The 27,996-nt window shown below is 54.3% G+C and overlaps 1 protein-coding gene across 1 annotated transcript; it reads left to right on the plus strand.

The window, feature by feature from the left end:
- Positions 1-1,225: 1,225 nt before the first annotated feature.
- LRRC38 (leucine rich repeat containing 38) lies at positions 1,226-27,038 on the plus strand. Its single transcript, XM_025855843.2, has 2 exons — positions 1,226-1,874; positions 26,585-27,038. The coding sequence occupies exons 1-2, from the start codon at positions 1,226-1,228 to the stop codon at positions 26,836-26,838; spliced, it is 903 nt and encodes a 300-aa protein (XP_025711628.1). The 3' UTR covers positions 26,839-27,038.
- Positions 27,039-27,996: the final 958 nt, after the last annotated feature.

Below are 27,996 nucleotides of genomic sequence, written 5' to 3' on the forward strand. Positions count from 1 at the left end.
GGACCCGGGCAGGGTCTCTGGGGGCCTGCTGCCCAACAGCTGTTCCCTGGGTTATTTTGGTTCAGTGGGAGCTTATCAATTCCAGGATATTTGGACCAAAATAGCCAGCAGCAGGACAATCTCTTGGTGGCTCTGTGGGGACCTCTCAGCCATTTCTGAAAGGAACCGGGGCCAGGGGAGGAGTTTGGCTTGAGTGTAGTTTCTCCCAGGAGGGAAATCTCCTGCCAGTATCATACTTACTACCCTTTCCCGTTCTACAGATGGGACACAGGGGGTCCAGAGAGATGGAGGCACTGGAACTGAGGCCACACCACTGGGAGCCAGGCCTCTGCCCCCAGGCCACAGTGCCTCTCCCTTGGGCCTCTGGTAGACCAGCAGCCAGGTCTAATCGTGCCAGGGGGGATTCCGGTTCCTGCCAAGCTCGGGCCAGCATGGAAAGTGCTGACTGGCCCTGGCTTCCTTCAGGCCACAGCGGGGGCCCAGGCAGCTGCCCGCCTCACTTGACCCCGCGTGTCTCCCTGAGATGGGTCAAGTGCAGGTGGGCGGAGTGAGGAGGAAAAAACGAGCCACTCGGGAGCTCCACCCAACCCTAGGTCAGCAGCTCCTGGAGTGGCCCCCTAGAGCCCGCCGGGATTGCCCGGGGCGCAGAGCCAGAGGGACGCAGGTCGCATTCCCTTTGGCAATGGAGCTGGCGAACGGGGAGCGCGCTTCGGCACCAGGCGGGAGTCGGGGTGTGGGGCACATGCCCCCAGCACGCCCTCTGGCAATCGCTGGGGTGGGGGGCGCTCGATAACCGAACTTAGTTGTCGAGCGCTCCTGGCCAAGTCCGCGCGACAGGTCTTATTACCCTGTCTCAGAAAAAAGCTGCCCGGGCCACTCGGCCACCTCTATCGCTCCCCGCCCCTCCCTGGGATTTTCCAGAGGGTTAATTTCCTGTCCCGGTAAGTCCTTCGCGAGTCCTCGCCCTCCCTCCCGGACTCTCCCCTCTCGGTCCCTGCCGCCCCGGACTCCCCGAGTCCGTTGGCATCGCGCTCGGTCGCCCCCGCGCGCCCGGGCGCACGCCCTCCCCGCCCCGGCCGCCTTCCAGCTCCCAGCGCCCGGTCGCCGGGACCCCGCGCGCCGCACCCCCCCCCCTCCCCCGCGCCAGGGCTCGCCCCGAGAGCCACGTCCGCGTCGCCGCGGCTCGCGCGGGTCCTCCCCCACCCCACCCCACCCCGGCCCGGCCATGCGCCCCCGCGCCGCCCCCCGCAGCCCCGCCGGCCGCGCCGCCGCGCTCGGGTTCTGCAGCCTCCTCCTGCTGCCGCTGCTCCGGCCCGGGCACGCGTGCCCCGCGGGCTGCGCCTGCACCGACCCGCACACCGTGGACTGCCGCGACCGCGGGCTGCCCAGCGTGCCCGACCCTTTCCCCCTGGACGTGCGCAAGCTGCTGGTGGCCGGCAACCGCATCCAGCACATCCCCGAGGACTTCTTCATTTTCTACGGCGACCTGGTGTACCTGGACTTCAGGAATAACTCGCTGCGCTCACTGGAGGAGGGCACATTCAGCGGCTCGGCCAAGCTGGCCTTCCTCGACCTCAGCTACAACAACCTGACCCAGCTGGGCGCCGGCGCCTTCCGCTCCGCGGGGAGGCTGGTCAAGCTGAGCCTGGCCAACAACAACCTGGCGGGCGTGCACGAGGACGCCTTTGAGACCCTGGAGTCGCTGCAGGTGCTGGAGCTCAACGACAACAACCTGCGCAGCCTCAACGTGGCCACCCTGGCCGCCCTGCCCGCGCTGCGCACCCTGCGCCTGGACGGGAACCCCTGGCTCTGCGACTGCGACTTTGCCCACCTCTTCTCCTGGATCCAGGAGAACGCGTCCAAGCTGCCGAAAGGTGAGCCTGCCGGCAGACTGGGCTACACACCAGGCTGGGGGCGAGAGGAGGGGAGCAGGGAGCGTCCCCGGGCAGGGGGGCTTAGGTCCAGCCTGCAAGCCGTGGGGGGGCGGGGGTCTCGGGTGCACCAGGCACCCGAGCAACTGCCCCAGGAGAGTCGCTCAGGTATAAGCCTGGCAGGTTCCCAGCCTGAACTTTGCCTGGGAGTCGGCTGGGACAAGTGGGTGGGGAGGGTTACATATGGATTCTCTGGAGTCTCTGGGCCCTGATGCCTTGTTTCTCCAACAGCTCACTTTCTGGAGCTAGGGACCTCCCATTTCTGTTACCCATGTCCGAGTTCAACTCATCAGGTTTTGGGTCATAGGACTGGTGGGTGCAGGTTTTTTATGGGACCCTCCTAAGTGGAAGACACCCTCCTGTGTGGGAAAGAGCTGAGTGCCCTTCTCGCTACACTGAACATTGAAAGATCCAGCCAATTCTAGGGGCTCTCCAGCAGCTTCCAGAGCCTAAGCAGGCCTGTTTCTCAGCTCCCAGGTTTGTTCTCCTGTCCAAAAGGGATGAGAAATATTTCTGGTGAGGAATACTGGCAGCCTGCTAAAAGCCAGTGATGCAGTAAAGATTTGCAGTTCTGTGGTTTTTTTTTCCAGCCCAGATGTGAAAAGCTGAACACAAAAACCTTAGCAGGCTGGTGCACCCTTTGTTTTCCTGGTTTACTTTTCCTGTGGTGACACGGATGGATGTACAGATCCCTTTGGCAGATGGAAACACAGAGGGCACAGACGTTAAGGGGCCATGCAAAGGCCAGCAGAGGGAAGCAGAAACAGAGCTGAGAAAAGGGGGACCCCAGCATCCATAGAGATGAGCCCCAGGACGGGGAGCAGGCAGAATGTCCATACCCTCTGTGGATTCCAGCCTTCCACTGGTAGGCATGTGAGCCTCAGTCCCAGCAGTGACCTGGCACAGCCAGACCTGCCTCCCACCTGGCCCCCGAGGGTTTGGCAGAATAGGATCCAGAGCTGTAAGACACATGTTATAAAAAGTGACATAGATGTGGATTTAGCTTTGGTATATCTTTTTTCCACTTCCTGGATTTCAAGGATGTTGCTCATCTATGCCCTGAATTCCTGTGACCACTTCTTCACTTCATACTTTACTAAGCATGAACCCCAGGCGTCAGGGCCATCACTCCCCAGCAGATGCAGGCCCCTGAACTGGCATTTTCAGCCTGGGCTGGCTCTACCAGGGGAGCAAGTCCTAAAAAGATCTGACCTGCCCTCATTCACCTGCCTGCCCCACCAGAAGATTGTCCCGGAGACAGGAATGTCCAGATAGAAGCCTCATTGTGGAATGGGGGTATGCCTTGGTTCTGATCGCTCTTGCCTTTGGTTTTTGATGGAGTTGGCATCTTTAACCTCTGTGGTTAGCTGAGTTGGTATAATTGGTTCCATGTGTTATCGCAGGAGGGCAAGGTGTTAGAGGAAGCTGTAGATTTCAGTCTCAGTTCTGCCACAGACGGATGGCTGTGACCTTGAACAGGCCACGTGTCCTGTCTGGGTTTCAGACTCCTCATCTTCTAAAGTGCTTTGGTTGACCTCTGAGGTCCCTACACAGTCCTGGTTGTAGAGTCAGAAGACAGAGGTTTGAGTCCTGGTGGAAAGCCTGGGTGAGTCTGGCCGGGACCCTTAACTTTTCTGAGCCGCATCTCCCTCCTGTGTGAAATTAGGACACGGGTGATGCCGGATGGTCCGTCTAACCCGGTGCTTGGCAGCATCAAAACCAGCTAATGTGGGTGAATGTAAGGAACAGTGAGACCTTAGGATGTTATTCCTCCTACGGCCTGTGATGTGGGGAAGGAAAGGGACACCAGGTGGGGATGTGTGGCCGGGAGGGGGAAAGGATGGGCAGGCTCAGAGCAAGGAACAGTGTCCAGGCCCTGGGTGAGGGTTGGTGTGGTCCAGTAGGGAGAGATGGAGGCGGCGAGAAGAGAGCATGAGGGCTTCGGTCACCTCACGGCAGGTGGGGGGGGGGTGTGCCACGAGTAGTGGTGGTCTCACTGCGGGCTGCCATGCATGTGTGGCCAGAGCAGTGTCCGGAGAATGTGAACCAGAGCAGGGTGGGTGGTGAGGGGACAAGCACGGGCCTTGATGCGAGACAGCTGAGGTCTGATTTCCACTCACGTTTCTCTCTGAGCCTCAGTTTCCCTGCCTCTGACTTCAGCACGCGGTACCAGTATGCCCCACCTTGTTTGCGGTGAAGTTGGAACGAGATCAGCTCTGTCGGGGGTGCAGGGATGCTTAGCACAGCCTAGGTGCTTGCTAGATGCCGGTCGCCCCCACCCTCCGCCTGCTGCCCTTGTGCTCCTTGTACCTTCACAGAGGCGCCGGGCAAAGCGGCTGAGGGCCCAGGCTCCGTTTAAATCCTGCCTCGACCTCTTGCTAGCTATGTGGCTTTTCTGCGGCCCCGTTTCCTCGCCCGTGAAATGGGGATGATGCCAGTGCCCACCTCCTAGGGTTATTGGGAGGATTAAAGAGGCGTTATTTATGAAGTTCTGAGAACAGTGTCTGATACGCAGCGGCACGATCGAAGCGTTAGCGCTGTTGTCACCCTCCTGTTTTAACTGGAAGGCCCAGAGGGGTGATGGCACAGAGGGTTAACAATCGCTGGGGGACAGGGGGCACCTCAGGACTTCCAGCCGTGGCCGCCCACTTCCTGCCAGGGAAAATCGGGCTCCGTGGGGCCCAAGCTCCAGGGGTTTGTAGGCAAGTGGCCCGCCTCTCCCAGGAGAGGGGATTCAAAGGCAGGAGCAAAGGGGTTCTGTCTTCATTGCCGTGTCCTTGGCTCCCCGGCCCCCCTCCCCCAGAGAAGCAGAACAGAGCAGAGCAAGTGACCTTGACTGGCTCCTTCGGTTACAAAAATGCCTCCGTCTGCCAGGCGAGCCTCCTGTGCGGTCACCGTGCTGATGGGAGCACTCCGCCACCGAGCACACCCCCGTGGGGAGGAAGGAACGCCTTGGAGGCGCCGGATCCCCTCCACCCAGGCTCCTTTGGGGGTTGGGCAGGGCTGGGTCTGGGGACGCAGGAGGATCTGTCCCGCTGGTGCTGGGGCTGAAGGAAGAGGGTGAGGGGTGGCCTGCTGGAAGGCCCATCAGCCAACTTAGCAACAAAACAAAGCAGACACACCTAAAATAAGAAAACAAACAAGGAGACCCGCCCGGACGCCTAGTTAACTCTGAATTTCAGATAAACAGTGAATCCTATTTTAGTATAAGTATGTCCCATGCAGTATTTGGGATATACTTGCACACAAAATTATTTGCTGTTTTCTGAAATTCAACATATAAATGTGCCATCCTGTATTTTACCTGGTGGCCTGACCTGGTGGTGTTTGTCACTCTGTAGTGTACCGGTGCCATCCCCTTTAATACAACTGTGCCTGGCAGGTACCTTAACCCACGGTTCATCCAGCAAGGTGCAAAGAAGTGAAGTGGTTTGCACAAGGTCATGTAGTCAGTGGCTGAGATGAGTTTGCACTCAGGAGTGGCTGACCCTACACCTAATTCTTTTTGATGGGCATCGATCAGGAGGGAGGGTGAGGCCATCCCCAACACTGCCCCCTCCCAATCTCCGATTGCTCTGGGTCACAGCTGGTGGACCTCCGTCCAGCCCCAGATCCTGAACCTGGGCTGGTGGTTCTCCCGTGAGATAGTGGATCCCAGGCAATTTGGGACAGTGACCATCCCACTTTAGGTAGAAAGGACTCCAGACTTGGAAGCAAGCGTCCTTGGAAATCACTCAGGTGAGCCATGGGGTGGAGAGGGAGAGGGTGGGAGTGTCTGGGGAGATGGGGAGCAGCAGGGTGACACCCTTGAGCTTTAAAGCCTTTCCCTGCTGGCCTAGCACCTGGTCTCCTTATAGCCCAGGGAGGTGGATCTGAACGAAGACACACAGGGAGCTTGGTTGAAATGCAGATTGAACCCCCAGGACTACTGAATGGGTCTGCATTTTTAACACCGTACCCCCACACCCCTGGCCCAGGGACTTGCAGTATACACGGAAGCTTGAGAACTGCCTGGAGGTGGGAGGGCCTTTTGGTGCATCTCTAGAAACCCAAGGTCTTGTCTTGGTTCAGTAGCTGAACCAAGAGAAACATCTCCGAGATTTTTCTCTTGCGAGCAAAGGAGTGTGAGTAGGAGCATTTTAAGGCTCCTCTAACTCTAAAAATTCTATGGTTTCAAGGGAAGGGAATATTGTCCTCATATTAAGGGTTGGAAAGTTGAGGCCCTGGGAGGCCAGGTCCCTCTAGAGACCCCTCTGCTGGAATCTAGGGGGGCCATGTCTCTGTGTAGCAGGGTGGGGGCAGAGCACCCAGACCACTCTGGGCTCATGGGACACCTCACTTGCACCTAGCGTCGCTCCGGGAGCTACAAGAAGGAAAGGTTACTGGGTGTGAGAAACCATAGCGGCAGGCAGGCAGGGGGCTGCCTCCATACTTGGCTTCAGAGGTGCGCGGAGCGAGCAGATGACCCAGGTGACACAGCCCACACCGTGTCTGAGAATGCGTCACAGGAGAGGCATATGTAGGTCCCAGAGTGGGAGGCCCAATTGCCCAGGCATCTTCTATCCCTTCCCTCTCTAACCACAACACACGTGGCCTGCAGGTCACAGCCCATACACAGTACCAGTGGAGAGATCTGGGCTTATCTTGCACCCCAAGACCTTGACACATGTAGCTATGGGGCGGGAAGGGTTGGGAGCAGGGAGGGGGGGACCGGGAGCCACAGGTCATGTTTTGGGTCTGTAACCCTGGCCCCTTGGGGGACAGCCTCCTAGAGAAGGTCCACTATAGTGCCTGGAGCCTCCAAGCATTTGGGGGCTCAGCCCCTGCGTGTTCCCGAGCCCCTCTCTAAGAAGGGGTGTCCTGGCAGCAAGGTCCTGGACGAGTTCCACGACTAACCCCTCCTTCCAGGCCCGACTGAGTGCTCGCTGGGGGAGCTGCCCCCTGCTTGCCAGTAACCCCACTTCTTTTCCTCATGTCAGACACAATGAGGGCCTGGCTCGGTCAGATGAGTGGGGACATCTTGTCATAACGACAGTGTAAACCGTATTTCAGCCAAAGGGACAAAAGCTGATGCTTCCTGGAGGTAACACAGGTCCTTTCTCCCAGGTGACTCCAAGGTGACTCTCTTTTCCTTTAGAAATCAAAGCAGTTTTATTTCTCCAATTATAAAGTAACAGGCTCCTTGTATATGTGCGAAACGTAGAGAAGTATCGTGAAGGAAACGGAAACCACCCAGAATCCGACCACTGTTAAAGTTTTGCTGTATTTTATTCCGGTTTTATTCTTATACGCATATACATTTTTAAACAATGTAGATGATACAATGTAGATCTTATTACTGATTTTATTTTCTCTTATTGAGCTGTGAGAATTTCCTGCCATTTCAGTTCTTTGAAAGTGTAACCTTTCATGGCCACGTAATACGTCATTTTGTGGATCTGTTCGTTGAACCCGTCTCCTGTTGTTAGATGGATGTTTTGGGTGAGTTTATACGCCTAAGAAAATCACGTTCCCGGCAGAGGTGGGCTGAGGTCTCACCCCCTCTTGCAGGTGGCCTCCCTCGTGCCTTTGACAAGTCTGTACCCGTCCTGTGTGCACAGGCTAATGCGTTTTTAACTCGTCTCAATCAGAGCGGAGTGACGGGGTGTCACCTTTCCCATCATTACAGTGTCCGGGCCGAGCGTCAGCTCTGACGGGCCGCGGGGTCTGGACTGGAGTTCTGCTGGGGAGTGAGCCGCAAACGGGACCTAGGGCAACCTCGCCCTGTCTTGTTGGCTCCCAGGGGAGCCCGGCCGAGCCCTGCGACTCCGTCCCGAACACTGATGAAAATGTCACATTGGTTGTGCCATTCGGTCAGTTAACCCAAATTGCAGCCCCCTTGCTGGGCGACGTGGGCCAGTGGACCTACCTTCCTGCCCGTCCAGGGCAGCCCCGGGGGCACGCAGCCGGGGATCTGTTTTGGGGAGCCCCGTGTCCCTGTTAGCTGACGCTGACGGGTTGCCAGGTGACTCACAGCCCCGGAGCGTGAGGCCTTGCAGTTTGCAGTTTCTGCTCTTGCGGTATTCGGTGTGCGGCATTCGTTGTGGTTTGGAAGGAAGGGCTGGGCAGGCCTGGTCACCTCCAGGCTGGCAGTGCTGATGATGGAGACTGTGGGGAAGTCCTGGGAAGCCGTCCTGGGCTCCTGCCCTCAGGCCTCTGCCCTGGCTGTCACCAGGTGCCCGGATTCTTCCCTCCCCATCCCTGCCTTTACTTCTTTACCTTTCTGGTTCCTACTTAGCCTTCCAGCCTCCAACCGTCTGGGCCCCTGAGGCTGGGTGGGGAGCCTTTCCTGCGTGACCTCATTGGATCCTGTACTATCTCTATGACCACAGCTTGACATGACTGTGGTTCCTGGGTCTGTCTGGCCTGTTTGGAGGACACAGAATGTGTCTTTTTCGTCCCTCAGTCCCCAGAGGCTGGTACAGTATATGGCAGGTTTGGAAACCTTCTGATGGCTTCCACTGCACTTAGAAGAAGCCAGCTCCCTCTCATGTCCCACAAGCCGTTCCCCACCTCCTCGTCCCTCCCTGCCCAGCCCCCCTTCCCCAGCCACACAGACCCCCATCTGTCCCTGGAACACACCAACTGCCAGTGTCCAACCAGGACCTCTGAACTTACGGCTCCCTCTCCTCCTAGGACATTTCCTCCTCGAGTGGCTGTGTCTTCCTCAGGCCCCCAGTCAGATGTCCCCACCTCCGAGAGGCTTTCCCTGACCACCCTGCCTGGGCAGTCCTGCACCACCCCCGACTCATCTTGGTGGAGTTTATGCCGTGGCACTCACTGAGGGCCACATCACCTTGTCCACAAGATATCTGTGTCCCTGCAGAAACACAGGCTCCCAGAGATCAGCCTGCTCGCTGCTGTGTCCCTAGCAACTGGGGTCACGCCCAGTGCGGAAGGGGCTCGGTGGGGCTGTGGGCACGTGTGAGCAGACGAAGGCACACCCCCCAAGGCCTCTGTCACACCACTGAGGAACAGGCCGAGATCACTGGCCTTGGCCTTTGTCCTCAGCAAATACCCCTCTCCAGCTGTAGTCAGCAAAGGATACCCAGAGCATCTTTCAGCAGAGGCGGAGGCCTGGCAGGAAGGTTTTCTGGAGCGATCCTGGTCAAACCCCATAGGCCCCTGAGCCTCAGGCTCTCCACTGTGAAGGAGGGAGGGAGCCAGCTGTGCCTGGCCCTCTGCTGGCAAGACGAAGGGGCAGCCATCCGGGAGTCTTGGGGTGGCTGGTGTGCTCGAATTCTCTGCCCTGCAAGGTACACCGTGAGTGGCTGGTGCGGGTCGCCAAGGACACACATCTCAGTTCACCCCGCTGAGCCAGAAACCAGCTCCACCTGGCATAAGCAAACAGGAAGGTTTCTGCTAAGCCTGTGGGGTGTCACCAGGAAGCCTAGGTCCTGAACCGTTGGGCCCCAGGGAGTACTGCGGGTGAGACCTCCTGGGAGGCCACAGGGGGCACAGAGCCCCCCGGTGCTCTCATCTCTGCCTCGCACGCTTCTTTATTCTCCTCTCCACATGCTGATGGACTTTCTTTACGTTTTCACCCGCGTGGCAAAAGCACACTCCTCCGTTCAGGAGACCGGCTGAGGCCCAGAGACACTGGGCTCTGCTGGTCCCAATCTCCGGGTCCCAGGAGGAGGCTGCGTCTGGCTCGGTTTGGGAGATGTCCCTCTCGGTCCAGGCAGGGGAGGGGATGGCTGCGGGGCGTGCGGCGGAGTTTGCGGGGGGGCTGGGCAGGCCGTCGCTAGGCGTCCGTGACCAGTAGCTGTGCTTCCAGTGAACTGTCTGATGGCAGATACGTCCCCTAATGTTCCTGGGCCCCAGTGTCCCCTCAGTCCAATACAGGTGATAGTGTCGGCCCTTTGACCTCAAGGGATGTCATATGAAGAAGCTCAAAGTGCGGTTTCCTTCACCGCTGCACACAGGAGCTATTTTTTTCTCTTTATGCAAATCATAGAAATGCAGATGCACAGATCAGCCATGCACGCAGCCTTGCAGATCCCACTGGATTTCAGCATTGCCAGTCAAATCCCAAGTGTCTGATGATCCACGCAAACGGGCACTCTGTCTTCACGGCACAGCCTCCCACTGGCTCGCAGCCCGGCCCCTCTGCTTCGGAGGCTGCTGATCAAGGAGCCCCTGGTGCCCCATCTCCCCCATCCTCTGGGCTGGTTATGGGATGAGTGCCAAGGGCACGGGTCAGGACCTCGAGGGAACTGCGGGCCCCTCGGGATTAAAGGGAGGATTCTCAGAGGCGAACCCAAATCAAAGAGGCAGGAATCGGGGTGCTGGTCCCGGCTCCGTCCATAGCTAGCAGTGGGACCTGTGAGCCTCGTCCCTCCTTCCATTGCCCTAGATCACCTCAGATGCCCCTTGGGGCAACAGGTGGGAGTCACTGGAGAAGGGGGGCAGGGGCAGAACTGAGAGCACATGTGCATGAAAAACAGTTTAGAGCACCACACTGGCCGAGCTCCCTAAAACATGTCAGTGGCTATGTTCCTCCTACTGGCTTCCAATTTTTGGCCCCTGGGTCAGGTGAAGACTCCTTCTAGCTCTGATTTTCGCTGATTCTGCACCCTCCTGAGCCAGCCTCCTCATGGGGTCACAGGATGAGCGGGTCTGAAGCCCCCAGCTCCTAGCAAGAGTCTCTGGGGTGGGTTCCCTTGGCACAGGTCCTACCCCCCAGCAGCTGTGTTTTCAACAAGCAGATGCAAGAGTATGTTCCCTTCTTCCTCTTCATATCAAGAAAAGATCCCCCCCCCAGTTGTTAGAATAGCCTTGCTTTTTATAAGACACCAGTGAGGTGAGATCTGTTTTAAACATAACCATCATAAGTGATTATTTGCATCAGAAATGAAAGCTGCCCATGGTCACGTTGAGGGGCTAGGAGCTTAGAACGAAGGGTCAGGACATTCTGCCTCTGCTGCCTCCTCCTTGACTTGGGCAGGTCACTAACTCTTCTGGGCTTTGGTTTCCTCGCCTGTCACCCCCTGGTGATCAGGGAAATACTGACATAAAGGAGCTTTAGAAGCAAATGGGGAGCACTTGCAAGAGAAGGGCCATTGTCAACCCATAAGTTTACAAGATGGTACTTTGTAGGTCTTCAGCGCCCTGGACAATCACGTGGCAAGAACCACAGAACAATGATGGGCAGCCAACACTCTCTGTACCCCCTTGATGGGATGCGGGAGAGAGGGTGGACATCCCAGTACGAAGGAACTGCTAGATGATGGGAAAACCTCGGCTTTAATGTTCATTGTTGGGGATGGGAGCGGCGAGCACAGGGAGGAGGTGGTGAGGAAAGGAAGGAAGCTCCCAGCCGGTGCAGGGGGGCTGGGGAAGCTTGCGGGGAGCCCCCCGGGGAGGCCAAGAGAAAGAACCGGGTCCCATAGAAAAATGACTGGAAAGGGTAGGCAGCCAAGTGCCACTGGTTGATTTTCTCTGGCTGAAAGAGTGGTTTTATTTTATTTTAAAAAAATAATAGACGATTTTTTTAGAGCACTTTTAGGTTTCTGGAAAATTAAGCAGACAATACAGAGAGTGCCCATATGCCCCCCTCCCCTTCCGTTCCCCTATTACGGACACCTTGCATTAGTGCGGTCCATTTGTTACAATTGAGGAACCAACGTTGATACTATTACATTATTATTAACTAAAGTCCACAGCTTATGGTAGGGTTCACCCTTTGTGATGTGCATCCTGTGGGTTTGGACAGATGGACTATGTCATGCATCCACCATCCTGGTATACAGGTAATTTCACTGTCCTAAAAATGTCCTGTGTTCCACCGGCTTATTCCTCTCCCCTCCTCCTGAGCCCTCTCTGGGAAACACTAACTTTTTGCTGTCTCTATGGTTGGCCTCTTCCAGAATGGCATAGAGTTTTTCACTTCTTTCTTTTCTTCCGTGGGCTCTTCCATGTTGGTACAGTGGGTAAGTATGATGTTGCCCCTCCCCGACCTTACCTTTATTTTAATATGACCCGAGGCAGACAAACAGGTGCACACATCTACCTGTTAGTCACAGCTCTGTCTTCCTGCTTCTTCAGGTTTGGATAACTGCCCACTCCCCTTATACCCCCAGGGAAGGCCGCCCCTCCGCACTGGTAGGGCTTTGGGGACTGCACTGACCCTTGTCGCCTTCTAAAGGCTGGTCCACATGGTTGTAAATAGCCCCTTTGTTAGACTCCCTTCAAATAACCGGGTTTGGGTGGGCTTGGGTGGGCCATGCTCGCCTGCTGGGACCCTGACTTGAGGAACTCTTGCAGACTCTTGAGCAAGGAATGAGGGGAGAGGGTTGCTATGGGTTAAATTGTGTCTCCCCAAAATCATATGTGGAAGCCCCAACCCTCCTGTACTTCAGATTCTGACCTTATTTGGAGATAGGGCTGTTTTAAATGTAGCTGGGATTTGTTTTAATCAGGCATGGTAAGACATGCTGACACAAATGACCTATGAAGGAGGAAGTTTAACACTCACAGATCTCGAGAAACTCTAGAAGCGTGGACGCCATGCAGGGCCATGCAGGGAGGCTCCACGGATGGTCAGGGGGCAGAGGGACCGACGGGGCGTGCGGTCAAGAATCTTTATTGTGGTTTTTGCAGGAGGAAGGGGCACGGTAGATAGGCTGGGTAGGTTTGGGATTGGCTAGTTTGAATAATTTGGGCAGGCTGTGGGCTAGACGGGGGGGGGGGGGTCCCCTAGTGTCCAGTCCCTGGCCCTGGTGTCATTCAGGGCAGGAGAGAGTGTTCCAGACTGCAAGAGTCTGACAAAAAAAGGTGGGTGGCCATGTGGACTGGGAGTGGTCAGATTGCCTAGCAAAGGTGCACTTTCAAGCTGGTTGATCCCTGTCTCTAGGAAGTGGAGAACCCTGGGGGAGGCCCCAAGATGTCGAAGCTAAATAAAACACAGAAAGTCCAAAACATGATTAATACAAGGGTTGCTGCCGATGTAATTAGTTAGGATACGGGCGCTAGGGCGGGCCTTAAACCAGAATGATTGATGTCCTTATAAAAAGGGGCAATTGGGACACGCTGACAGGGAGAAGGCAGAGGTCAAGGTGATGCGTCCACAGGCCAAGGAATGCCAAGGATGGCCCCCAAGCCCCCAGGAACTGGGGTTCAGTAGCCTCCAAAATGGTGTCCAGCCGTCAGATTTTATGATGTCAAAGCAAATTGCCCTGCTGCGTTTGCTTAAGGGGAAATAAACACTAAAGGTACAAAGCAGGCTTTTGCTTATTTGATCGGGGGTTGTCCCTACTCTCTGCACGAGCAGGCTGCTCCTGTGGCTCATTAACTGAGTGTCTGACTGTGTTCCAGGCCCTGAGCTAAGCACCCCAGGGCAGCCCCACCCTGTGGAAAGACAAAGAAGACACAAATGAACCGGTGAAATTAATTTTAATATTTTATTGAACGCAGCAGATCCAGAAGGTTATTTTTTTCAACTTGTCATCAAGAGAAACGTCATTTTCTCTTTTTTCATTGTGTTTTCACACCAAGTCTTCAAAGTCTGGGGTGTATTTGACACCTACAGCACATCTCAGTCCAGACTGGACATATATGAACTTGTCAGCATGTGGCCAGAGGCTACTGCAGTGGACAGCAAGAGTTCCAGGTCTGTTAGTGTCATCCAAGGAGGATGTTTCCAGCCAACATCACCCCATTTGACAGGTGAGAAAGCCAAGGCACAGACAGGTTACTATAACTCAGCTCGGGCCACCAGCCAGAGTGGAGGTGTGACCCAGAGAGGCTGGCTGCAGGGTCTTTGTCACGAGCCGTTGTGCAGCTTCCCAAATCTCATATCAGAAACTGGGGTCCTTTAGTGGCAAGCCTATCCTCTTGGGTCCAGAGCCTCTGCTTTGGGCTCAGAACCTAACTTAGTCAATGAGCTTTCCAGATTTGGAACCTGGCCTGAATCCAAAGATGCCCTGAATGTCTTCGCAGAAACCAGAGCCGACTAAACGTGTGAAAACAAGTTCAGCTCCAAGTGTGAAGGACCTGGCAGCGATCTGGACGAAAACTCTGCTCTCTTGGAGGGAACATTCCAGAACACTCAAGCTTAGCTTATAGGGTGATCTAATTTATCCTTCTTCATGTACAGATAGGAAATCATGGCTCAGAGAGATTGAGTGACTTGTCCAAAGTCACACAGCAAACTAGTGAAAAGCAGAGGAAGTCTAGCCCAAACCCCCCAGTTCCAGGCTGCGGCTGTGCCCTCAGATTGCTCATCAGTCACCAGACGGGGATATGGCACCGTGGCCGAGAACTCGGGCTTTGCATTTAGAGCCCCCACCATTTGAACCCTGTTCTTCTACTTACTAGCTGTGTGAGTCTGGGCAGATCACCTAACCTTTCCATGCTTCAGTGGTCCCATGTGTAAAATATGGACAATAATATTCGTAGCTCGGCACGGTGCCTGGCACACAGAAAGCCCGTAATAAACACCAGCTGTTATTATCATCAGCTATAAATCAACACCCGGGTCACCTCCCCAAGGACCCAGTTCAAGAGGCTCACACTGAGCCTCCGCTATGTCTCAGTGAGGTACTCCTGCAGGTGCTCAGGACGGAGGGTCCGCTCCCAGGCGGGGCTCTGCCCCTGACTCGCTGTGTGATCTCGGGGGCTGTGTTAGTTTCCTGTAGCACATTACCGCAAAACTAGGGCCTTAAGCTCACAGAGATCTATAATCTTACAGTTCTTTGCGTCAGAAGTCCAAAACAGGTCTTGCAGGCTGGAATCGAGGCGTCTGGGTTCCTTTGGCCTTTCCCGGCTTCCCCCGTCTCCCCACCTGTGAGAGTAGAGGCTCAGATAAAGGTGAGGGCCTCTCTGCCCGCCCAGGTTGTTTCTAGGGACGTCCCCTGCCCCCCTCCAGCCGCCGCCCCTGCGGTCCCTTCCAAACAGCCCGTAGCTCTAGCCCCAAAGACAGCAACTGTCCCCAGTGCTGGGATCTTCTGAAAACTGCACGGGCAGGCGTCTGCTTCTGGGACCCCAGGTCTACCCGTGCCCCACCCCCACCCCCCAGCTGCCGAAAGAATCATAAACATAACAAAAACCCAACCTGATTCCTGACCTTCCTGGAAAATCAGAATTGCTGTGTTGGTTTCAGAGACGTCTGAGGCGGGAGAGAACTTAGGGGCTGAGAGGGACGGCCGGCGCTCACGGACAGCTCCCCCGGGGTGACTGTCAGAAGCAGCGCAGATCCGGGGAGTCACCAGGGTCCCCAGAGAGAGGCAGGCCTCACATGCTGAGGGAGCACGATGGACGGGGTCTGGAGGAGAGAGGGAAGGTGGCACCACTGAGCAGACCCAGGGGGACACGAAGGCCGCTTTCACCGCTGGGATGAAGTTGTCCCCTGGAGAGTGGCCCGGTGAAGTCCCACAAATGGCCATGGGGTGAGCCCCCACAGTACTGACGGTGCCACGGTGTCAAGGAGGGGGGATGGGCTTTGGTGACAGCCAGGCCTGCCTTTACATCCTCATCCTGACAGATGAGCTGGATGACTTTGGGCAAGTCACACGGCTTCTCTGAGCCCCGGGGCTCTGCATCTAAAAAATACCTCACGCCCATGTCCGCAGCAGTATTGTTCACAATAGCCCAAAGCAACCCAAGGGTCCACTGAGGACTGGAGAAGCAAGATGGGGTCTATCCGTACAATGGAATGTGAGTCAGCTTTATTTAATTTTATTATTTTTTAACGTTTTATTTATTTATTTGTCAGAAAGCACAACCAGGGGGAGCAGGAAGCAGAGGGAGAAGCAGGCTCCCCACTGAGCAGGAAGCCTGATGCAGGACTTGATCCCAGGACACTGGGATCATGACCTGAGCCAAAGGCAGATGCTTCACTGACTGAGCCTCTAGGTGTTTCATGAAGTCCCATGAGTCAGCTTTAAAAGGAAGGACATTCTAGGGCGCCTGGGTGGCTCAGTTGGTTAAGCATCCAACTCTGGATTTCGGCTCAGGTCATGATCTCAGGATCATGAGTTCAAGCCCCACATTGGGCTCCTTGCTCAGCAGGGAGTCTGCTTGAGATTCTTTCCCCCTCTCCTTCTGTCCCTCCCCCACACAAATAAATAAATAAATAAAATCTTCAAAGGGCTGTTAAGAAAGAGGACCAAGTGAGTTGATAATGGTGAAGTCCTCATCACAGTTCCTGGTAAATAGTTGGAGCTTCAAATAAATATTACTTCCTTATCGAATGTCATCTCAACAGTGTAATTGGATGGGGCCCACTTCCCATGCACACCCCTCCTCACCCCCAACACACTCGACACATCACGTTTTGCACCTGGCCAGTGGGCCCACTGTTAGAGACTTACTTGGGGCAATGAGAACTCCTAAGGACAGGTCCAGAGAGAGAGCCACATAGTAGGTGTCCCTGAGTACTCCACGGCAGCATGGAACATTGATCACCATGAGTATGGGAGGTAACCAGTCTTAGACTGGGGCCAGTCTTAGACTTCCTCACACAGAGGAACCTGCCAGAATGTTCTCTTTAACCAGATCATCAATAATAACTAGACACAGATGGGTATCCCTAGCACTGGCAAATAACTGGTGTCGATAACTGAGGTGGCAGTGGTGGTGGTGGTAGAAATGGTGGAGGTGACATCATGGTGCAGATGGTACTCATGGGACAGGTGGTGGCCATCATAGTGGAGATGGTGGAACCAGGACAGGTGGGGGACATCATGGTGGAGATGGTGCACATGGGGCAGGTGGGGGACATCATGGTGGAGATGGTGCACATGGGGCAGGTGGGGGACATCATGGTGGAGATGGTGTACATGGGACAGGTGGTGGACATCATGGTGGAGATGGTGTACATGGGACAGGTGGTGGACATCATGGTGGAGATGGTGCACATGGGGCAGGTGGGGGACATCATGGTGGAGATGGTGCACATGGGGCAGGTGGGGGACATCATGGTGGAGATGGTGCACATGGGGCAGGTGGGGGACATCATGGTGGAGATGGTGCACATGGGGCAGGTGGTGGACATCATGGTGGAGATAGTGCACAGGGGGCAGGTGGAGGGACATCATGGTGGAGATGGTGGAACCAGGACAGGTGGGGGACATCATGGTGGAGATGGTGCACATGGGACAGGGGGTAGAAGTAATAATGGTGGTGATGGTCAAGATGATGGCAATGATGATGATGCTGGTGGTGGTAGCAGACACGTGTGCACGCCTTCCCAGAGAGTAAGATTTTCAGCCCTCAGTGATCATCTCTGCTCATTTCTTACCAGGAGGAGGACAGGCTGCGAAAACTATACTGTGAGTCTGTTGATGTTCTATCCTCCTGCAGTGACTGATGTGGGTGTCCTGAGGTCCAGGGCTCAAGTCAGGCTGGAGTGTAGGATAGCGGATGCAAGTCCCAGCCCTGGTGTAGGACCAACTGCACTCTGCTGCCCATTCTACAGAACATGCTCTGTGGAGCCAGCACCAAGCAGGAACGATTGACCCGATGCTGCCAGTGCCTCTTCCTCGGGTGGAAATCAGCTGATTACTTAATCAGACAAAGTGTCTGCGGCTGAGACAGGGAGCACAATTGGGAATTTCCCCTGATGCCACAGCCCATATTTAATGAAAGTCATGGTGGAGAACAAAGGCCAGCACTATAGGAAATTAGAGCTGACGTTCCCAGCACCCCGCCCCCCTGCAGTCCATGCAGGGTTGCCTCCCTGAGAAGTCTTCCTCTGTGACACCAAGAGGCTGCAGCAAGGGGCCATGGGACCCGCACCTTCAGGTCCAATGAAGGGGAGATGTGGGGCGGGGCGGCACGCACAGATGCCTTTGGATCTAAACTTCTAAGCCGCTGTGAAAGCAGGAAGCCGTGACCGGAAGTCTGGCTGTGCATCTGAAAGAACACCATGTTGCTTCTGTCTCATGCTCCTTTGGGTTTGGAGTTCTGGGGGGCTGTTGGGGAGTCCCAGGCCGGGTTTCAGCAGCCCACACCAAGCCCTCCGACTCCAGAGAGCAGGAGGGGAGACTGATAGGAGGGTGGACTCTGGTCAAGAGCAGTGGGACGAATGCCCAGGGGTCCCTGGAGGACCTTCATGCTGGTCTTTCCTCCCGGGGGTGGGAGGAGAGGCTCCTTCCCTGGGAGCTGTAGCTCCAGCAGTGGTTTGGGTGGAGAGGATCGGCCACCTTCTCCCCCCAACCCTCCTTGACACCGGGGCCCTCTCACACCTTGATAAGACATGTGAAGCACTCAGTACAGGTCTTGAGCAGGCAGTTCACAGAAAAACCACTCCAAATGGTCCACGAGTCCATGATACAACATTTAGCTCTACTCGTAATCAGAGAAATGCAAATTAAAGCAGCAATTATGCTTTTTTTTTTTAAGAGTTATTTATTTATTTGAGAGAGTGAGAATGAGAGAGAGAGAGCACATGAGAGGGGGGAGGGTTAGGGGGAGACGCAGGCTCCCCGCTGAGCAGGGAGCCCGATGCGGGACTCGATCCCGGGACTCCAGGATCATGACCTGAGCCGAAGGCAGTCGCTTAACCAACTGAGCCACCCAGGTGCCCTGCAGTTATGCTCTTTTACGGCTTATGAGATCAGCAAAGATGGAAGAGTGACAAAACCCATTGTTAGCACAAGTGCAGGGACAGTCTTCAGCTTGTGGGAGTGCATCGTGCGGAGATAATTAAGAACGTGTATATAGATGCCCATAGTGGCCTTGCTTCTAGTAAGGAAAAAACTGGAAGCACCGTGGGATTGCAGAAGTAAATCATGGCTCGTCTACACAATACAGGGCCTGCAGCCATTACAAATGATGTTTGGAGGGAGCGTCTGGGTGGCTCAGTCAGTTGAGCGTCCGACTCTTGACCTCAGCTCAGGTCTGGATCTCAGGGTCATGAGTTCAAGCTCCACCTCAGGCTCTGCGCTGGGTGGGGAGCCTGCTTAAAAATAAATAAGTAAATAAACAAGTGACATTTGGCAATGACGTTGGTAGGATGGAAAGATGTTCCCAGTATGGTTATCCAACAGAGTGGCAGAGTATATTTCTACTTGGGCGATTTCTGTACAGAGACGCACAGAAGAAATCTAGAAAGGTGTAAGCCAGCGTGTTAAATATGTATTTATGGGTCCTTTTATCCTCCATCTTTTTGTTTATTTCTGTTCTTTCAGTGTATACACGGGCTTTGCCTAAGCGGAGTTGGGAAAACAAAAATATACTTTTAATGACAAGAGTGCTTAGAAGAGCCTGTCATTGATGTGGATTGGCGGGGGGTGGGGGGCCGGTTCAGCGGGGAGGGCCCCAGAGATCCTCTGGCTGAAGGCCCATTTGTTGGCAAGGGGCAAGAGATTAATCTCAGTCTACCATCCGCTGTGTCACCATCTATTTCGGGAGAGTGGCAGCTCTTCACCCTCTCCAGCTCAGGTGTCAGCTGCCGGGGAGAAGTCATCAGTCAAGGGGACAGAGCAGCAGCATGCCGGGGACCAAGCCACCCTGCAGGAGCAAGGAAGCGTGTCTCTAGCTGATGGTTCCCGTAGGGCGGGGCTGCCGGACTGAGTGGGCTCTGGCCACCTTCGTGGTCAAGCCACTCAAGGCTCAGTGTACCAGGACAGAGAGACTGTGGCCCATTGTTGGTCACATGCTGACCCCCTGGCCAGGGGAGGGCCATGCATTTTCTAGAGTTACCCAAGTGGTGGAAGGCGATGGCCCCAAAATGCAATCTGGGAGCAGCCTCCAAATGAGGAGGGAGGACGAGAGGCCAAAGGGCAGCAGATGACTGTCACACCTAAGACACCCGGAGTGGGTTGAATTGTGTCCCCTCCAAGAGATATGGCCAAGTCCTAAAGCCTGGAACCTGTGAGTGGGGCCTTATTTGGAAAAAGAGTCTTTGCCGATGTAACTAAGGATCTCAAGATGAGCTGAGCCTGGATTTTGGATGGGCCCTAAATCCAACGACAGGAGTGTTTTTTATAAGAGGGAGATTTGACAGAGGCAGAGGGTGGAGTGATGCTGCCATAAACCAAGGAAGCTCTGGAGCCACGAGAGCTGGACAAGGCCGGGATGTATTCCTTCCTCGAGGCTTTGGAGGGAGCCCCACCCTCTTGGTACTTCATTCCAGGCTCTGGCCTCCAGAACTGGGAGGGAATAAACTTGCTTGAAGCCACCCAGTGTATGGCAATTAGTTAGGGCAGCCCTAGGAAAGGAAGACAACACCCAGACCCTTGAGCATGACCTTGGGTGTTCTTTCCTCTGAGTATCCTGGGCGGGGGGCCACTACTGGAGGTAGCACGGGTTCCAGATCGGGTCAGCACACTTACTGCGCAGCCTTGGCATAATGATATGACCCACTGGGGCTTAGTATCCCATGCAATGGAATTATCATTCAGCTTAAACAAGAGGTAAATTTTGATAGACGCTACAGCCATGGAGGGACCTTAAAAACATTGTGCTTGGTGAAATAAGCCAGTCACAGAAGGACACATATTGTATGGTTTCACCTCTACGGGTAGGCAAGTTCATAGAGGCAGAAAGTAGGATAGCGGTTAGCAGGGTTGGGGGTAGGGGAAGGCGAGTTATTCTTTAATGGGTACAGAGTTTAGGGGATGAGAACGTTCTGGAAATGATAGTGGTGATGATTGTACAACATTGTAACTATACCTCATGCCACCAAGTTGCACACTTAAAAACAGTTAAAACAGTACGTTTTTATGTCCTGTATGTTTTGCTGCAATAAAAAGTACACGGAGGAGGGGCACCTGGGTGGCTCAGTCGGCTGAGCGGCCAACTCTTGATTTCAGCTCAGGTCATGGTCTCAGGGTCAAGAGATGGGGCCCCTGCGTTGGGCTCCTCGCTCGCTAGGGAGTCTGCATGAGGATTCTTTCTCTCCCTCTTCCTCAGCCCCTTCCCCTGTGTGCTTTCTCTCTCCAAAATAAATAAATAAATCTTAAAAAAAAAAAAAAAAGATGGAGGAGAAACCACCGCTCCCTCTGTAGTCAAGAATGACTGTCGACGTGCAGATCGTCCATTTTCCACACCGCTAAATCCCGCTTTTGCTCTGAGCTCTTTCTGCCTCCTTTCAGGTATTCTGAGCAAGTAGAGGAAAGAAGACAATTTCTTCTGAATTTTCACCTCAGACCCATATAACTAAAAACGTCTCTCTTGTTGCTGCGGAAAAGCATGGAGAGCACTGTGATGACGGAGTTTTGACTGCCTGGATATTTAGGCAGACATTATTCTGGGAGCACCTATGAGGGTGTCTTTGGATGAGATGAACATTTGAATCCGTGGACTGGGTGAAGCAGAGTGCTCTCCCCAATGTGGGTGGGCCTCATCTAATCAGGTGATTAGAACAAAACAAAACGGATCCTCCTGTGAGTAAAGGGGAGCTCCTTCTGCCTGACGACCTGGAGCTGGATCATCCGTTCTTGCCTTCTGATCTGAACTGAAACATTGGCTCTTCCTGGGGGTTGGGCCTGCCAATATTCAGCCTGAAACGACACCATCAGCTCTTGGGGTTGCCAGCTTACTGGTTGCGGACCTTGGGACTTGTCACCCTCCATAATTGTGTGAGCCAATGCCTCATATTTCTCTTTACACACACACACACACACACACACACACACACACACACACACCTCCTGTTGGTTGTGTCTCTGGAGAACCCTGACTAATGCAGGCAGCCTCCTCAGATATCTGGAGTCAGGTGTGGGCACAATTTGAAACCTTGAAAATCTGAATAAAATGAATGCTGTTTTTTTAAGCATGAATGGTGGCCAGGCGCCACAGTTCAGAGTTTCCAGATGTCCCCTATGTCATGCTCACAACACCATCCCCAGGCCAGTGGAGGGGAGGAGGGGGAGGATGCTGTTCCCAGGCTCACGGGAGGGTGTCCCTCCACATCTGCATTCAGAGCTCTGCTCCTGACAAGGAAGGGAGACCTCTCCGGTCTGTCTAGGTCAGGGCTGGAGATAGGAGGGTCGCTGGACAGTTCTAGAGCGTCCGTCTCTCTAAAAGACAGTCTGCCTGAAAGGAACTTGTTGTGAAATGCTGGGTGAGGCTGGGCCGCTCTGGGAAAGCAGGTGAGCCAAGGTGCTCAAAATGCTGTCTCAGTATTGGCTCTTGTTTGCTGACCTTAGCTCAGATAGCCGAACAGATGGGGGTCGGGAAGGGAGGGAGAACATTCCAAACCAAGTAGGGACATCCCAGGGACGCCCTTCCTCCCCTCATGTGCCCGGGTCCCCCCACCTTTCCACTGACCCTGCACTGGTGCCCCTCCTGTTAGACCAAAGGTCCTGAGGCCAGAACTGTGTCTCTCTTCCTCCTTCCTTCCCTCCTCTCCTTCCTCTTTTGCGTCCTTCACAACCTCGAGCACAAAACCTCACCTGTTGTGTTTAATGCATGGATCAAAGAAAGCCATTTAATAGCTAAGCTCAGTCACGAAGGGTAGCCCTGCCATAGAGGGTAACTTACTTTGCCGGGCACTTTCCCCTAAAGTTCTCAACCAGAAGGACTTTATTGCCCTCTCCCAGGGGCCACGTGGCACTGTTCGGAGACATTTGTGATTGTCCTCCTGGGTGCCGGAATGCTGGCAAACACCCTGCCCCACATAGGGGTAGCACCCTGATGACGCAAAACATCACTAGTGCCAAGGGTGAGACACTCTGGTCTAGAGTAAGATCGTGCAGGAGAGAAGAGATACCCAAAGTCAGATTACCCTGACTCCTGAGTTCCACAGCCAGCCTGGGACGCGTCTCCAGAGCACTCTGGCAGCGAAGCCCTGCCCCCTCCGCTGAGCCTTGTCTGTTCGGCTGACGCTCTTTGACTCTTCTTATTTCTCTGCCTTTTGTGAGCTACGAAAACCCATTAAGACAGTGTTTCTTATCGTGCTAGCTCCATCAAACGTGGTTCCAGAGTCTCCCACTCCTGGTGGGCTTGTGTGTGCTGGTTTGCAAACAAGCCTGTTTCTTCTAGCCACAGAGAAATGTGAGGTGACATTCTCTAAAAGTGTCACTTTGTAAAAATGCCAAGCCTAATCTCCAGGCACAGAGACCATCATGGAAATCGGAATTGACTCAAGGAGTCTTGGCAAGCAAAGGCGGGATTTAAATGGCAGGCTCTGTAGGCTTGCGTTGCTGCATTGCGGTTGTTTTCCAGTGAATACAGCTTATTGAAGGCAAGAACGGCTAGAAAGTTTCTCTAGGCAAGAGTGACCTGGTATAGGTTTGGGGATTGCAAATATTATCTTGGAATTAGAAACTTCCTGTGCTTCATTGGAGTCCATCTTGTTTATGTTCATAACACCTGTGGCTGTGGGGGAAGTGTTTAGAGGAGGCAGGTGAATTGATTTGTCCACTTTCCATTGAAGAAAACAAGGGAAGCCCAAGGGAACCCCAGTATAACTCTGTCTTCAAGTTCTCCTAATTCTGTTCAAGGGCATTGGGAAAATGCTCATAAGTGGTCAACGGAAGTTGGGCTTCTTTAAGAAAAAGAGAGTCAAAAACGAGTCCAGCATAAACCGGAGAAACATGCAGAGCCCTCGCCCAGCTCGTTCCCGGGGTATGTGAGGTGGGCATGGGATCAGGGAGAGGAGGGACTGGGAGTGTGGTTGCCATGGCAACGGCTCCCTCGGGGAGGGAAGCCTCAGCGGGTTGGCTGTACACTATGTAAAAGATGGGCCAGGACAGAAGGAAGGAGGAAGGCTCTGTGTCTGAGCTGGAGAAGGAAAAATACCCAAATAAAGACCCAAAGGGTGGTTGCGGGGTTGCTGTGCACTTAGCAGCTGCTCTTCACAGGATGGAAGCCAGCTCCTTAGGGAGGTGTGAAGAAATCATTCTGACTTTCAGATAATTCTGGGGATGGATTGAGGGCCAGCTCTTTGAAACCTGGAAGCCCTGAAAAAGAGAGAAATTGCAGGTTTTCCTGGAAGTTGAAAGGAAGCCGAAGGGAAGAAGAGATTGTAGGCAGCTGAGCTTCACGTCAAAATGGTGTCCTCACATTTCTGGGAAGCCGTGTTGCTGAAGGCAAGCTATGTAAACTCCCTATGCTTCAGTTTTCTCATCCATAAAATGGGCATGCTAATACTACCTACCTCATCAAGTTGTGGCGAGAATTAAGAATTGGTATGTTTGTAGCACTTGGAAGAGAGTTTGCACACACTAAGTGCAATATGCATGCTAGTTTCTACTGCTTTATTTTTCTCTCCTCTTCCAGATCAGAAACAGAAGATCTGGGTCTCATTATGCATTTTAATATTACACATTTTCTTATATCTGAAGTTTGTGAAATCATGGCAGTAACTTGACTTTGTGTATAGTTTGTACTGTGTATCAGTCAGGGTGTGTAGATTTTGCTTGGTAACAAACAACCTTTGGTTGCTGACTTCTCACACAAGTCTACCTTTTGTTCATGTCCAGCGAGGGTTTGTATTTGTTTTCTAGGGCTGCCATAACAAAATACCACAGGCTGGGGGGCTTCAATAACAGACATCGATTTTCTCACAGTTCCGGAGGCTGAAGTCCCAGATCATGGTGCCAGCAGGATCGGTTTCTGGTGGGGTCTCTCTTCGTGGCTTATAGATGCCACCTTCTCCTGGAGTCCTCACGTGGTCTCACCCTCTGTGCACATGCAGAGAGAGAGAGAGAGAGAGAGAGTTTCTTCCTCTTCTTCGGAGGACACCAGTCCTGTGAGATTAGGGCCCCACCCTTCTGACCCCATTTAACCTAATTATCCCCCTATTATTATCTCTAATTACAGTCACACTGGGGGTTAGGTCTTCAACATATAGAAGTGGTGAGGGGCACAATTCAGTCCATAACAGGGTTGGTGGTACAGGTGGGGCCTCTGTTCATGATATTCATTTGGAGACCCTGGCAGGTCGGGGGCTTCATCTCAAGCCATGTCCAGGTGTCCCACTTCAGCTCATACTAAATGCCCCTTTGCCCACTCTGCTGCCCCTGGCTACACGGTATTCCCGGAACACTGAGCTCTTTGCCAACTTCCTGTCTCCTCTGACTCGACTGTTCTTCCGTGACTGGTCCCATCTCATTCTTTGGATCTTCGCTGAAACAGTACCTCCTGAACACCCCATCTAAAGACACTCCTCATTTTACCCTAGTGTGTCATCTTCACATTTATGTATTTCTTTTTTTTTTTTTAAGATTTATTTATTTATTTATTTATTTGAGAGCAAGAGCAAGCACGCATGTGATGGGGGGGGGGGAGAGAGAGGGAGAGAAGCAGACTCCCCACTGAGCACAGAGCCCAACAAGGGGCTTGATCTCACGACACTGAGACCACGACCTGAGCTGAAATCAAGAGTCAGACACTTAACCAATGGAGCCACTCAGGTTCCCCAACATTTATGTATTTCTTGATCTACTCATTAGTTGTCTACACCTAAGCTGCATTAGGGCAAGAACTTTGTTGTGCTCCCTGCTCTATCCCCATGGCCTAGTATGGAGTAGATACTCAGTAAACATGTGCTGATGGCATGAATGCGTGTCTGTCTTCTAGAATTTATACTCTCTGAGATTAGGGACCTTTTTTGCCTTGTTTATCATCAATCCCTTGGCACAGGATAAAGTGCTCAGTAAATGTGTGTTGAGTGAATAAACGAGTGTCTGGAAAACCATCCTCATGGTGCTCAGATCTTCATGCCTTGGGCAAGTTTTCCTTTAGGCTCACTAGGTAACTGGAGGGTATGGAATCCACCCAGCTACAGTGGTACTAGCTGTCCCCCTACTTCACTTGATGGCACCACGAGGGTGAAATGCATGATTGTATGTGAAGCACTTAGAACAGCGTCTGGCCCCTGGTAAGTTCAAGTTAGCATGTATTGTTACTATTGTTTTAAAGCACTTTCTCACACGGACTCAGATGTCAGATTTTCCTGGACTGGAGTCTTTTTAAGTCAGCCAAACACTCTTCAAGTGAAATCTTAAGGGGAACGTGACTATATAAAACAGAGGGTACCAGGACTCCTCTGGGCATCGTCGGAGTGAGCGTCCCAGAAGCTCGCCAACTCCCTGGGGAACCTGCATTTTAAAGCTCTCTTCAGGTGATTCTGAATCACACACGGAAGCTTCACAGAAGCTTCGGTAGCTGCTGTTGGAAGGCCACCTTCAGATAGAGCCTATTTTCCCCACTCCCATCGAGGGAAAACCCTTCTAGAGTAGTGGAGTTACTCCAGTGCTGTGCTAATCCTCTGTACATTTTTCGCCCTGAGGACAAGGAAAAGGAGGATGGCATCCAGCTCGGGAGGTGGCACGGCACGCTGGATTATATGGCAGCTGCGGGCACTGCCCCCGGCCCCTTGCATCTGCCGCCCGCCCCCAATCCTGGGTGGTACCCAGGTCTGGATCAAGGTCAACAGAGGCCCTGGCCCTGAATCTCCTCTTGCGTCACCACCAACGTGGTTCAAAACCCAGAGTTCCTCAGCTTAGGGCAGGGCAAGGGAGACCAGGGCATTCTGATTTTCCCCATGGGGATTACTCTGGAGCTTTCAAAAAAGCTTCAGTTCCATTATCCATCAACTTTCTCCCCCTTTCGCTCGGGGGCGGGGGGATGCCCGCGCCCCACACTTCGCAAGCTCTCGGCCTGCCAACTTGTAGGCCATCCTGCAGACCTCTGTCTCACCCTGCCTGCCGTTTCCACAGGCCGTGAGGAAATCCAGTGCTCCGTGCCGCCGGGAAACAGGCGGATATTCCTGCACGAGCTGTCCGAGGCCAGCTTCAGCGAGTGCAGGTTCAGCCTGTCGCTCACAGACCTGTTCATCATCATCTTCTCCGGGGTGGCCGTGTCCATTGCTGCCATTATCTCCGGCTTCTTCCTGGCCACCGTGGTGCAGTGCTGCCAGAGGTGCGCGCCCAACAAGGACCCGGAAGACGAGGACGACGAGGAGGACGACTGAGCCGCCGCCTCCCTTCCTGGCTTTGCCGGAGCCCAGGCCCGGCTCCCCTCCACGCGGAGAGGGAAGAGGGGAGGCGGGACGCGGGAAGGAGTCAGTCTGCCGCAGCCCAAAGCAGCCCCTGCCCCTGGCCGTCCGCCTGGCTTGCCCCTGGCCACGCCCCCTGGGGGCCTCCCATCTCGGAGTTTAGAAGCTGCGGGGGGGCCCGGAGGAGCCCAGGAGGGATTCTGGGGGCGGGGGAGGGGGGAGGGGGGGAAGGGAGGACCTGCCTTCCCCCTGAGGTGCGAGAATGGGGAAGGAGACGGCCGCATCGGGCTTCCCGGCTGATGGCTGACCACCAAGCCAGGGGGTGCGGACACTTGCAGTTCCCACCGCTAAGCTGGTTTGTGCACCTGTTCTCTGGCCTGGACTGGGAGACGAGCAGAGGCCTCCCCCTCCCCGGATGCAGCGGCTTGATGGGGACCGTGTCCAGGGCCCTGTCCCCGGAGCGGGGCTTCTCCTGCTGTAATGGGCTTCAGCAGCCTCGGGAGGTTGGCTACAGGGGCACCGAGGGGAAAGCTCAGGCCCGGCCAAGGGGTGTTTGTTGCTGTATTTTGGTGAGCAGGTGAGGAAGACTTCTGCCGGCAGGACTCCCACCCTCAGCCTCAGCCTCAGAGGAAGCAACTCGTAGAGGAAGGACGGTGGGTCGATGTGTACAGTCTCGAGGGCCTCTGCGCCCCGTCTCTCCGCCCCCTGAAATGCAAGCAGCTGTGCCCCTTCCCCGGCCCCCGCCCTGGCCCCCCAGTTCGAGTCCCTCCTCGGCCAACTAATGCCTGGCCGGTCTCTGTGCTGGCCCCGCTCCGACCTGTCATCTCTAGAACTTGCAGCGAACTGTCTCCGAGGCCAGGATTCCAAAAAAGCAGGTTGCCCTGGACCAACAAAGAGACCTCCCTCCCTCAGTGGCCTTAGGGTGTGTGTGACATTTCTTGGGAGCACAGGTTGTGACAGGCACTGCTTTCCTGGATGTGCAAGAAGGCACTTTGGGCAGAGATAATACGAAACCATGTCATGTGCCCGGCGGGTTGTTACCAAGTGACAGTGTCCGCCGCATCAGACCCCGTTGGGGACTGAGACGTAGACGGGGCCTGAGAGAAGCCCCTGGGGTGTTTCTGAGAAACACCT

The sequence above is a fragment of the Callorhinus ursinus genome, unplaced genomic scaffold (genome assembly GCF_003265705.2).
Source record: "Callorhinus ursinus isolate GAN/ISIS: 27379988/994484 unplaced genomic scaffold, GSC_fseal_2.0 scaffold18, whole genome shotgun sequence".
NCBI classification, from domain to species: domain Eukaryota; kingdom Metazoa; phylum Chordata; class Mammalia; order Carnivora; family Otariidae; genus Callorhinus; species Callorhinus ursinus.